This window comes from Microcaecilia unicolor, chromosome 5 (assembly GCF_901765095.1).
Source record: "Microcaecilia unicolor chromosome 5, aMicUni1.1, whole genome shotgun sequence".
In the NCBI taxonomy this organism is placed as follows: domain Eukaryota; kingdom Metazoa; phylum Chordata; class Amphibia; order Gymnophiona; family Siphonopidae; genus Microcaecilia; species Microcaecilia unicolor.
The window spans coordinates 106,307,115-106,320,549 of record NC_044035.1 but is presented as its reverse complement, the minus strand read 5'-3'; the positions used below and the strand labels follow the sequence as shown (position 1 = coordinate 106,320,549).

Sequence of the window (13,435 nt, the reverse complement as noted above, 5' to 3'; positions counted from 1 at the left end):
TAGCAATGATCCGCCTGATCCCCCTCATTCAATCCACACACCCCCAAGACTCAGAATCAGCAGGAAGATCCCCAATGCACTCGAACTCTTCTGCCAGCTCCTACCAGGTGTTTTCCTTGGTGGCTAGTACAGAGCAGAAGCAATCCCCTGATGCTCCTACCCTGTCAGTGCTTAGGTTCAAAATGGTGCATTTGACTTCCTAATTGTACTGCTAGTGGTTAAGAAGCCAAAAAAAAAGTGATGAAAGCACCTTCTGAAGCAATTATAGCTATCAGTCTGTAGGGGATAAGTCTAAAGCAACATTTCTCACTATAATTTGTCGATATTCGACCCATCTGTTCTACAAAACCATTCAAGCTCTGGCCAGATCCTCTGAGAACGTTGACAGGAATCAATTTTAAACGTGTTACAAGTACTTCTTTAGCTGCTTTCCCCTATCTCTTTTCTTCATTGGGCTTCTGAATATATAAAAATAAGCTTTGAAGTTTTCTCTCCATGAATATTCTCCCTTTGGCTTTCTTTAAACAAGTAAGATTTTACTTTACAATTTCATTTGCATTATTTTCATTTTCTGTTATGCAGCAGAGCATTTAACTTGCAGCACAGTGCCCTCTGCTGCAAACTGTGAAAGAAAAAGAATAACGAACAATGCTAGCAAAAGAAAGAAACACACACACACCACCACCCCCCACAAAAAAAATTGAATTGTGATGTTCCCAAAAGTTAATTTATTTGATTGCTTCAGATCACACCTGGTACAAACAGGAAACTACTAACATGGCAGAATCAAATAGAGGAAACTGGTATGTCTTTGGCAAGCATGTCAGCTAGATCAATGGTTTATAAATCCATTTTGGCAGACCCCAACAAGTCTGGCTATCAGAATGTTCACAGAGAGTATTCATGAGGTATATTTGTGCAAATTTTTTCTAAAAATCAGTTTTCTTTACATCTTTTAATAATCCTGAAAACCAAAGTTAATTAGAGTTCTTGAAGACTGGATTTGAAGACCACTGGGTTAGATTATACTCATGCAGTGAATACTTCAGGTCGGATAGAGAGACTGCAGCAATCACATGAAATTAGAAGGTGTGGCAAAGAAACATCTGGGGTCAACATGCATCATTTTGGAAAATAATGCCAAGGTTCTGGAAGCGAGTAGAGATCACATTCCTTCCCCTATTAGACCTCAAGGGAAACGCGAGGAGAGTATGGGAAATAAAGGTTGAGTTTCACTAGGGGTGTTGAGTTATTCTTCCAAAGAGGCAAATGAAGCAAGACTTATCAGAGCAATTTTATCAGATAGTTATTTATCACATGCGATGCGGGGAGGGGGAACATGCCCTTCAGCACTCCATCAGCCATGTTTATAATAGAATTTTTTTAAAGGTTGGCTCCTTTAAAATTGGTGGGCCTTGGATAAGGGCCTGTCATCCTATAATGCTTCACTCAAAAACATGCTGGCTGCAGCAAACATAATGAAAATTAGCACGGGATTCTGTACTTTTAACTTAATGCGCTGAGTTGAACTCTCATCAGCTTTCCTCAAGACCTGCAGGGTTTCCTGGGTTCTATCCTTTTCCCTGTGTACTTTAGTGTCTCTAATGCCTTTAGCAACCCTGATCTAGTGTACGGCATTAGTATATATGTAGTCTCATGTTGTCCTGTTGTTGAGGTCAAAGAACCTCCTTGACCAGTTGTGTTATAAATAACTTCAGTTGCTGGATGGATACAGTGGACAAATGGCAGAGATCTTATACACTGAAATTGAAGTTACAGAAGTCTCAGGCCATCTGGTTTTCCAGAAAAAGATCTGGTGTATCACTGTCATCCATTATAGCAGGGAATATACAGTAATTGCAATAAAGGAGATCATTGCCACTTTTGGAATTATACAACTAGTTATCATTTGGCCTTCACATATCTTCCATGATGAAGAAGGCTCTCTGGACTAAGTTTACTCCTTGAAACCTTATTTAGATGCCAAATCTGTGAAGATCTTGATACCTGCTTTTGTGATCAATCTAGATTTCTGCAATTCTAGTTTTACAAGTCTCACACCCTCAAGCATGAAATGAATTCAGCTCACAAAGGACACAACAGTGAAGCTTCTGTACAGTGCAAAAAATATCTGATCTTGTCACCCCTCTCCTGAAGAAACAGTGCTGGCTATCCATCAGCATTAGTATCAATTCAGAATCCTGATGCTAGCCCCCTATGCTTTTTTCACAGGTCTTCTTCTCTATCTAAAGGGCATCAGCAATCCCTTAAAAGGCAATTCTATACATGCCAATAATGTATATGTTATAGAATACTAGTACTTACACGTATCATTGGTGTCACTAATTACTATTGATATGCATGGGTGTTAGGTGCTATTCTATACCACATGCACCTAAACCTCTTCATATGTAACTGCAAGAGGGGCATACCTGTGAGCACAGAATAGACTGGCCATGTGTATGACACCATGCAATGTGTACAACTTATAGAATACTATCAGTTACACGTGTTGTATGATGTACTTAAGCATGCCAACTTAAGCCAGCCATAGACCTGTCATTAAGTGGGCACACCTAACTTTTGATGCACCAATGTGCCTTTACAGAAATATTCTATAATCCCCTGTTCATTTGGGATTACTAGGAGGGTAAGTCTCTGTAGAAAGTCACTGGGGGAAGTGACTGGGAGGTCTCTGGGTGGGAGGAGGCCCAACCCAAAGGGAGTAGTTTTGAAATAAAATGCAGATAGTGCCCTGGTAATGAAGATTAATGGGAGTGGGGGAGGAGATTAGAAAGTGATAGAGGAGTATTTGCCCTTGAAGGGGGTCTTTGGTTGCCTGATAGTCCCCTGCCTCTGACCTGGAACCTGGAGGAGTAAAGGGGAATCCCAATTAAGAGAAACCAACCACTGGCTGTAAAAGGGAGTTGTGGCTCAGCAAAGTGGCAACTGTGAAGGAGGAGAACTACAGGTGGGCAGAGGAGAGACCCAGCCCAGGAGCATGGATCATAGCCAGGGAGTGCCCATCCCAGGATCAGGGTGGTGCCAATGTAAAGGATTACCCTGGAGGGAGGTCAGGCTACAGAGACTCTGGACCTCTACAAATATGAGGCATACAAACTTTGGGAACTTTATTCTCCGAGATAGTCATGAACAAGAGCTTGTTGAAAAAAAGTGCATATAGTCCTGCTGAAGAGCATCTGTAAATATATTCAAGAGAGGATAGTACAGGAGTTCCCTTGGGGAATACCAGAAGGATTTGTGGTTTTAACAAACTTGTGTTCAAAGTTGGAAAACTTTACACTGTTGGATGTTCCTGTTTGCAGAGTTGAAGAATAAACAGTTGAGTTTGCATGAACTGCTGACTCCCAAGTGCTCATTGAACTTAAAAGAATATAAAGTATTTTTTAAGATTGCCAATTTAACAGCCAGCTTTATTCTCCACAGATTAAATAGACTTGGTTGTGAATTTTCTGGGAGAGAAGAAGGTCACCCCACCCACTAACCCTTCTTTTCTCAGGTGGAGGCACTGAGTGCCAGGGCAGTGAAGGGTCCAACGGAGACTGCCTTTGGGAGGCTCCAAGTGGGTCGGACCCCGAACCCAAAAAGTGCCCATGTCAGGGGCGTTACAATCCTATAACAGCTTAGGCACACACTGAAGCCATTATAGAATTACAGCTTAATGCAAAATATTATGGTGCCTTAATCGAGGCATCAAGTTATAGAGTTGCTCCCTTATTGCCTTGATTGTCCCCTGAGATCCTCACAAAGAAACTTATTTGTGGATCCTACTCCCATCAGGATCAGAACTGAGTAAGCTTGTTGTTTAGCTTTTGACTATCTGCCCTTCCTACCCTCCCCCCTTCTCTGGAACTCCCTGCTTCATGAATTAAGAGATGAGAGCTCTTACTTTAAGTTCAAATCCAGGGACAAGAGCTGGCCTCTCTCATTCGCTTTTGATGGGGACTAAGGGGCTGGTTTGCAGGTGCTGTAGGATGCTTGCTCGCCTTATTTTATCCCATGTTTATGTTTTTTGTTGATTGGTTTGATTTGCTTTGGGGGTTTTGTGAGTGTGTGTGTATTTGTTAAGGTCAGACTGTAATCATCCACCTATGTGTTGGCCTCATTGTGACCCGTCCCTCTGCTTAGTTGTCCTCCCTTAGCTTTTATCTTTGTATGTTGGTGTGAATGGTGTTTTGGAACTGATGTACATATGCAGCTTGTGAACCACCTTTATGTATGTAATAAATTGCTAGCATATCAACATAATAATATATAAAATACACTGCGGTACTCAGGCACCTCAGTTTAGTGAATTCAGTAGTAATTTTCCTGTGATAACATGCTACTTTGCCACACTTTAGTAAATAAGCTGCAAGATGTATTAGAAGTGGCTATGAGGGAGCTGGATCACACATATTGTTCTTGCAAAGTTTATAGGTAGCAAGACGTGCTGTAATTTGATATGTATCAATTAAATCAGATAGCACAACAATAATAACATTAGCAGTTTGGAGTTCTGTGGAGGGGCATTTTTGAACGGGGACGACCATCTCTAAGGGCGCCCATCTCTGAGGACATCCCTGGGAAAGGGCGGGACAACCCATATAATCGAAACAAGATGGGCATCCATCTTTCGTTTTGATAATACGATCATGGAATGCCCAAATCTCAACATATAGATTGACCTTAGAGATGGTCGACCTAAATGTTGAGATCGCAGACCTTAGAGATGGGCAATCTCGGTTTTCGCCGATAATGGAAACCGAGGACACCCATCTCAAAAATGACCAAATCCAAGGCATTTGGTCGTGGGAGGAGCCAGCTTTCGTAGTGCACTGGTCCCCCTCACATGCCAGGACACCAACCAGACATCCTAGGGGGCACTGCAGTGGACTTCATAAATTATTCCCAAGTCCATAGCTCCCTTACTTTGTGTGCTGAGCCCCCCAAAACCCACTCCCCACAACTGTAAACCACTACCATAGCCCTTATGGGTGAAGGGGGCACCTAGATGTGGGTACAGTGGGTTTGTGGTGGGTTTTGGAAGGTTCACATTTACCACCACAAGTGTAACAGGTGGGGGGGGATGGGCCTGGGTCTGGCTGCCTGAAGTGCACTGCACCCACTAAAAACTGCTCCAGGGACCTGCATACTGCTTTGATGGAGCTGGGTATGACATTTGAGGCTGGCATAAAGGCTGGAAAAAATGTTTTTAAATATTTGTTTTTAGGGTGGGAGGGGGTTGGTGACCACTGGGGCAGTAAGAGGAGGTCATCTAGTCAGTTCGGGCACCTTTTTGAGGCTTGGTTGTGAAAAAAAGGGGCCAAGTAAAATCAGCCAAATGCTCGTGAAGGACGCCCTTTTTTTCCATTATCGACTGAGGATGCCCATGTGATAACCATGCCCCGTCCCACCTTTGCTACGCCTCCGACACGCCCCCATGAACATTGGCCGTCCCCGCGACTGAAAGCAGTTGAGGACGACCAAAATCGTCTTTCGATTATGCCAATTTGGCCGACCCAGAGAGAAGGACACCCATCTTGCGATTTGTGTCGGAAGATGGGCGACCTTCTCTTTCGAAAATAAGCCTGATAGTGTCTTTCATACAAACAATTCCCCAAGAATGTTTTAGAATTTCAACCCCTTTCAACTTTGATGCCTGATCTATATGAAAGTTTCTGTAAATGGAGAGAATAATTTTATTAATGCATGTCCTCCAATTACATTTGGTAAGAACTGAAAAGTATGAAAGGTAACAGAAGGTGCTAGCACTGTGGATGGAGAACCAGGAGAACTGGGTTCAATTCTCTCCATAGACCCTTGTGACCTTGGGTAAATCACTTATATGTACCACTGCCCCAGGTACAAAACTTAGATTGTGAGCCCACTAGGGACAGAAAAAGCATCTACATTTATTATGCAAACCACTCTGGTTGTACCACAGAAAGGCAGTATATCAATAGTCTAATAACAAAAATATCAGAAACCAAAGTTCTTAATTATACTTTGGAAGAAAGGTGGGAGAGGGAAGATGTGATAGAGATGTTTAAATACCTCCATGGCATAACATTGAAAAGAATCTCTGGCATGAGGGGGCATAAGATGAAGGTGAAAGGGGATAGACTGAGATGTAACCTGAAGAAATATTTCTTGATGGAAAGGGTGGTGAATTTGTGGAATGGCCTCCCAGTGGAGGTGGTGGAGATGAAAACCATATCTGAACTCAAGAGAACTTGCGACAAGTACATAGGATCTCTAAGGGAGTGATAGGGAAAGTAGGTGACATGGATGGGCATAGATCATAGGGTCTTTATTTGCCTTCATTTTTTCTTTGTTTCTCTACCATACGTTTTTAAAATCATTTTCCCAACAAAACTTTTTTCCCAATAATATTTCAAATGTTTTATCAAAAGGACCAAGGTTTCTTAAAAAGAGAGAGAGAGAGAGAAGAGAGAGAGAGAGAGAGAGAGAGAGAGAGAGAGAGAGAGAGATGTTTCTGTTACATATATATTCAATGGGGGTAGTTCTGTAAAAGGCAGCCTAGTTTTAGACTGCAGGCTTGTGCATAAATGGTGGTGTCCTAGTCATTTAGGTGTGCAAGTGACCACTTAACATGCATAAATATAGAATGCAGTCTAGCAGAAAGGTATGCACTGTGTTTTGATGGTGTAAATTGCAATGCTAAAGGATAATGCAGCTTATTATACCAACCTCTTAGACTGTCCAGCTTATAATCGAAAGAGAAAAACGCCTATATTGCGACCCAAATCGGGAGATAGGCGTCTTTCTCCCGTGGGCGCCCAAATCGGTATAATCGAAAGCCGATTTTGGGCGTTTCCAACTGCAATCCGTCGCGGAAACGGGTAAAGTAGATAGGGGCATGTTGGAGGCGTGGTGAAGGCGGAACTGGGGCGTGGTTATCAGCCGAAGAGAGATGGGCGTCTTTAGCTGATAATAAAAACAAAAAGGCGTTTTTACTGCGATTTTGGGTCACTTTTTTTGGACCCTTTTTTTTCATGAACAGGTCCCAAAAAAGTGCCCCAACTGACCAGATGACCACTGGAGGGAATCGGGGAAGACCTCCCCGGATTCCCCCAGTGGTCACTAACCCCCTCCCACCAAAACAAACCCCCCACTTTACATACTTTTTTCCCAGCCTCTATGCCAGCCTCAAATGCCGTACCCACCTCTTTGACAGCAGAATGTGTTCTATCCTGTGACAGCCTTTCCCTGGTTCTGATGTGGCTCTCGGGTGAGTGTGACACCTTTTCTGTTATGCGCACTGCAGAGTCACATCAGCAATGCATTGTGGTGGGTGTAGGGTATTGGGCTCCGTGATTCCACTAGCTTGTGTTAAATGCTCACGATGTTGGTAGTTGGTAGGCTCTACTCCCATTGTGCTTTTCCCTCTGCTTACTGGGTCAGAGTGTGCCCTGTTTTGTTTCCGGTAGTCCATGAGGTAATGGCCATTTTTGTAAGCCAGTTTTAGATCCCTTTCACGTGTTAGCCATGTTACAGAACTTAGTTCTTACCTTGAATGTGGCTGAAAGAGGGAATTGTACAGCATTCTGCCAGCTCGGACCTACTGCTCATCTCAGTACCAGGGAGACTCGTTGCCAGTGGGGCACAACCTCTGATCTGCAGTTAACTGTGAGTAAGCGTGCTTATTCCAATAAAGGGCGTTTTCGGAGAGATTAGTCTTCAGGTGTCAACTGGTGTGCCAATGTTATATAGCAGCAACAAGTCCTAGAGGCCTGCGTGTATGCAGGTCCCTGGAGCACTTTTAGTGGGTACCGCAGTGCACTTCAGCCAGGCGGACCCAGGCCCATCCCGCCCCTACCTGTAACACTTGTACTGGTAAATGGGAGGCCTGCAAAACCCACTGTACCCACATGTAGGTGCCCCCTTCACCCCTAAGAGCTATAGTAGTGTTGAACATTTGTGGGTAGTGGGTTTTGGGGGAGGGGGTTGGGGGCTCAGCACCCGTGGTAAGGGAGCTATGCATGTGGGAGCGTTGTCTGAAGTCCACCGCACTGACCTCTAGGGTGCCCAGTTGGTGTCCTGGCATGTCAGGGGGGCGAGTGTACTATGAATCGTGGCCCCTCCCACGACCAAATGGCTCGGATTAGGACGTTTTTGAGCTGGGCGTTTTTAGTTTCCATTATCACTAAAAAAAACAAATGCCCAGCTCAAAAACGTCCATTTTTCGAAAATACGGTCTGTCCCGCCTCTTCACATACCCGTTTTCGGACATAGAACGCCTATGGAGATAGGCGTTCACGTTCGATTATGCCCCTCCTCGTGTCCTCTCTGGATAGAGCAATACCTGGATGTATCTCCCTGAAAAGGTGAGAGTAAAACATTGAAAAAACAACTTGTCATATCCCAGAGTACATTACCCTGAGCATTAGTTCATCCTGACTTCCTACATCAATGGATAAGTAACTTGATCCACTTAGAAATAAAAGTCAATAAAAAAATACAGGATGCTACCTGTTTATTAGCAATATATTTGAGTTTTGTCAATTAAAATATTAGGGAGTGGCCAGTAGCAAATGAAAATAAAAGGGAGAAGCAGAACTGGGCTGAAGCTCACTTGCTCTGGCACTGAGCACGCTGTACTCACAAGTGTTTTCTTGCTTGCTAAATACATTTTCTGCAACTCAAAACTCTACCCCAAAGAAAATATAAAGATGCTTTTACTGTATGTGTGCCTTGTGTGGTTTTCAGGTAAAGGAATGGCAGAAGAGAACCCAGGAAATTGGTGGGACGGCTGGGTAAGTAACTTAAAGGCTACTCTGTTATCAACATTTCAATGACTTGCTTTCATATAAATGACAGCAAATTCAGATACTGTAACTGCAGTCAGTTTTAATAATACTGAAAAAAGGGCCATTCTATCAGACTATACACTGTTCATATTTAAGCTCACCCCCTTACAGTAAAAGCTCAAGGTGAGTTACACACAGGTATGCTAGGTATTATCCTGTCCCAGGGTGCTTACTGTCTAAGGGCCCTGTTTACTAGCATTTTTAGTACGCATTAATGATTAGCGCGTGCTAAATGCTAGAGACAATCATAGGAATATATGGGTGTCTCTGGCATTTAGCGCGTGGTAATTTTTAGCATGCGCTAAAAATGCTAGCGCACCTTAGTAAACAGGGCCCTAAGTTCACACCTAAAGTGAATGGAGGGTTAAGTTGGCTGCCCAAGAAGCATCAGTGGGATTTGGACTCTGGCTTCCCTACTTTTCATGCCACGGCAGTAGCCACTAAGGTCACACCTCCACTCCATGATGTGATTATATGATACAGTATGAACTATTGGTGTTCTATTACAGATTGAAATATTGGGGTCAATATTGAGATGGCAGCGAATTCAATGCCAGGCCATGTCCAGGCTTTGGCATTGGATTTCCAGGTTTCCAGAGCTAAACCATTACCACTTAAGTGAGATATCCAGCATTTAACTGGCTATGAGACATCACATAATTATAGTACTGACTTTTATACAGTCCTACTTATGCGGCTACCTTGGCTGGTTAAGTGTTAAATGTAGTGCTACAATGTAGTAAATTTAAAGCAAATCGTAGAAAATATTTATTCACTCAAAGTGTAATTAAACTCTGGAATTCATTGCCAGACAATGTGGTAAAGGTGGTTAGCTTAGCGGAGTTTTAAAAAAGGTTTAGACAGCTTCCTAAAGGAAAATTCCATAGACCGTTATTAAATGGACTTGGGGAAAATCCACTATTTCTGGGATAAGCAGTATAAAATGTTTTGTACTTTTTGGGATCTTGCCAGGTATTTGTGATCTGGATTGGCCACTGTTGGAAACAGGATGCTGGGCTTGACGGACCTTTGGTCTTTCTCAGTATGGCAATACTTATGTACTTAAATATCTGCACTTATCCATCCAGGTGCTGATTCCAACCCTGGAACGCCTCCACAGTACCTGGTTTTGACTTGGACACTAACAAGACATTTTCAGTGGCACTAACGGTTAAGTGCCACAGAAAATGACCAGCTAGCCCTGAACAAGCGATTTAACTGGCCATGAACCATTTCTGGCCAGTTAAATTGCTTTGAATATGGACTCAACTGTTTATTACAACACAGGTCCCTAGATGTAGCAAATGATAGTGTACATTGAAATATCATTAATATGACTTGCAGCACATTTCCCGGGAAGAGCTCATTTTTTTCAAGGAGACTTTCAATTTCCTGTTGTAGTAAACTGTGCTTCATTTATCATTCATGAACCATAACTGTCAGTGCAGGCCCAAATACATTTGGCTTCTTTATCACTGGATGCAGTGAAAATGATCTTTCTATCAGAACATGTTGACCAATAAGATACAATGCTGAAATCCCTAACAGTAGATGATTGAATTTAAAAGAGCTCCCTATAGATTCTGCAGGTCCCTTATAAGCAAATGAGGCTTTTCTAGGGTGCACCTTTAGGATGAAAATTCTCAGTAATTGAAAAATATTGCAAAAGGTATGTGGAGAATCTTCAGACAATGGAAGAAACTATTTTTGTATATGTGGTCCTATGTCAGTGTTATTTGTAACATGTTTTTATCTTTCTTGCATTAGGATCAGTATAAAGGCATTGCAAAAATTGGGCAAGTTGCAGACCCTAAGGAGGATGCTAAGAAACTTCACAATGCCATGGAAGGATGGGGTAAATTAACTTTGCACCCTCTACAACTGAATAAATTAAGAATCTATAAACATATAATGCTCTCTTTCTCTTAAACACAATTAACAGTAGAGCAGGACAAATTAACAGATAAGTAAAGTGGTATATCAAGAAACTAATAATAGTAGACCAAATCACACTCATGTTAGTGCACACCTGTGTAATGCTAATGATATTCCATTCTCTATAAGTTTTATAGATTATAATAGCTTTTAGTGAAAAAACTACAGAATAGAGGGACCCTTTTACTAAGCCGCGTAAGCGTCTATGCGTGCCCAACGCATGCCAAAATGGAGTTACCGCATGGTTCTTGTGGTAATTTCATTTTTGGCATGCGTCCGAAAAATAATTTTTATTTTCAGATGCGCATATCAGATGCACTTCAAGTGACACCTGACGCGCTTAGGTCATTACCACCCGGTTACCGTATGAGTCTTTACCACTAGGTCAATGGCTGGCAGTAAGGTCTCAGACCCAAAATGGATGCGCAACAATTTTGATTTTGCCGCACGTCCATTTGACCTTTTTTACAGGCATGCTGAAAAATGGATCAGCACACGTCCAAAACCCATGCCTACACTACCACAAGCCATTTTTCAGCACATCTTTGTAAGTAAATATGTTATAGGAAGGTCATGGTCATCGGTTGTTCTCAAACCGACCCCGAGCAGTCAGGTCCACCATGAATATGCCAGAAAGAAATTAGCATGCAATGTAAGCAGTGCATACAAATATGTTTCATAAATATTCATTGTAGATATCCTGAAAATCTGTCTGTCTAGTTTTTCCCAGAATCAATATGGCTACTATACTTATCAAACCCAACACATTGTCATTTTCAAAGAGGACAATATTCAACGGGACGTTACCTGGTTAAAGTTAGCCATAAAAGTTAAAGTAAACTGGTTATTCAGCCAACTTACCTGATTAAGTTGGGCTGAAAAATATACTGGTCTAAAATTAACCAGCTAACTTACTCTGTTAACTTCAGGACAGCAATTGTTTTTTTTAACTAAATAGTATCGATTAGATTTTTGAGATAATGTGGGCTAAGAATATTTTAAAAACATGAATGAATATCAGTGCTCTCTAGATAAGCTTTAATGGCGGGACCATGTACCACCTCCTAAATAGGAAGAGGTAAGTGTTCCTGCGTTAACTGTCAGCAGGTACTAGGCACTAATGAGAACATTAATGCACAACCTAAAATAAAAAAAAGTGGGAATGCCCCCAAAAGTGCCACATAAAATTTGCAGCTACTACATGTAAAATCCTGCATTAAGACATGGTAACTGTAAAATGTAGTGCATAATTTATTTATTTAAAAAAGCATATTGCACGCAATCCAAAAGTTCTAGGTTGATTACAAATTGTACACTCACAATATATAAATCACTTAACACCTAGGACCCTGTTTACTAAGCTGTGCTAAGAGTGCGCTAGCATTTTTAGTGCACACTAAACATTAGCGCGTGCTAAACGCTAAAGACACCCATATATTCCTACGGGTGTCTCTAGTGTTTAGCATATGCTAATTATAGAGCATGCAAAAAAAGGCTAGTGCACCTTAGTAAACAGGGCTCCTAATGAGTTATGAGAAATTCAAAAGGTATAATGTGTCTGGGTAACTCCCAAAGTTTCTGAGAGGTTTGAATGTCTGCCCTCAAATTTTCTCAGAATAGTAAATAAATTTTAGTTATTCTCAGAAATATTTTCACCCAGTCTTAAAGTAACATAATTGAATGAAGCACTCTGCACAGATTCCACTTCTTTATGATTAAATCCAGTATACTTATTTAATCTCTGTCTTTCTCTGCCAATTTTGGGACACAAACAGTAGAAGTCTGCCTGGCACTGGTCCTACTTCACAATTACTGGAGTAGCCGTCAAAACCCACTCTAGCCTTGATCCTGTTTGTGTTTGTCATTTATGGGACCCAGGATCCTAGAAGTCTGCCTGGCATTGCTCTTCTGAACCTCTGAAACTGCTGTCAAAGCTCTCTCCACTTATGAGGCCATTTAGTTTTTCTTTAATTGGACTCCATTTTCTACATGGTAATCCACTCTGTTTATCCCACGCATTCTTGAATTCCTTCACCCTTTTTGTCTTCACAGCCTCCCAACTCATTTTGATCTTTTCAAATCCTAATATCACCTTACAATGATGCTGTACTTTAGTCTGCATTTCAGGATGAATTCTATGCACGTCACCCAAAAAATTGTCACTGGAAAAAAAGTGCTATTCTATAGACCACACTTAAAGTTTATAGGCACTCAACAGAGAGTCTGTCTGTTAGTCCCTTTGCCCATTCATTCATCGATATGCAGAGGTTTTAGATTCAGAAGTGCTTCTGGAATTAAAACTGAGGTGGTTAAGAGAAGACTGAGTGAAAGCCTAAGTTCCCAGCAGCTGGATCTAAGGCACAAGATGAGCTACATCCATAGTAGCAGAGATTCAAGTGTCAGTGGGAGTCTCCAGTTCCCAACGGCAAAACTTGAGGCTGGACCCACAGTGGTGCAGTGCAGTATAGAGCCAGTGGGATTCCTCAGCTCCTACCAGTGAAAGTGTATCCTAATCACAGGGTTGCAGTAAACTGAGGAGCAGATCACAGGAGAGAATGGAGAAAGGGAGAGGGAGGGAGCAGAAATGGGAAGGATAGAGGAAGAGAGGGGAAAGAGGGCATGGAAGGATTTATTCATACTACCACCCTTACAGTCTCCAAAACTCC

General features: G+C 42.0%; 1 protein-coding gene across 1 annotated transcript in view; it reads left to right on the top strand.

Annotated features, from left to right (window-relative positions):
* Nucleotides 1-8,577: 8,577 nt before the first annotated feature.
* ANXA8 (annexin A8) overlaps nucleotides 8,578-13,435 on the top strand; it is a 101,824-nt gene continuing 96,966 nt past the window's right edge. The window contains exons 1-2 of the mRNA XM_030203155.1: nucleotides 8,578-8,780; nucleotides 10,602-10,689. Coding sequence (XP_030059015.1) covers nucleotides 8,697-8,780; nucleotides 10,602-10,689 — 172 coding nt within the window. The 5' untranslated portion in view covers nucleotides 8,578-8,696. The remainder of the gene's footprint in view (nucleotides 8,781-10,601; nucleotides 10,690-13,435) is intronic.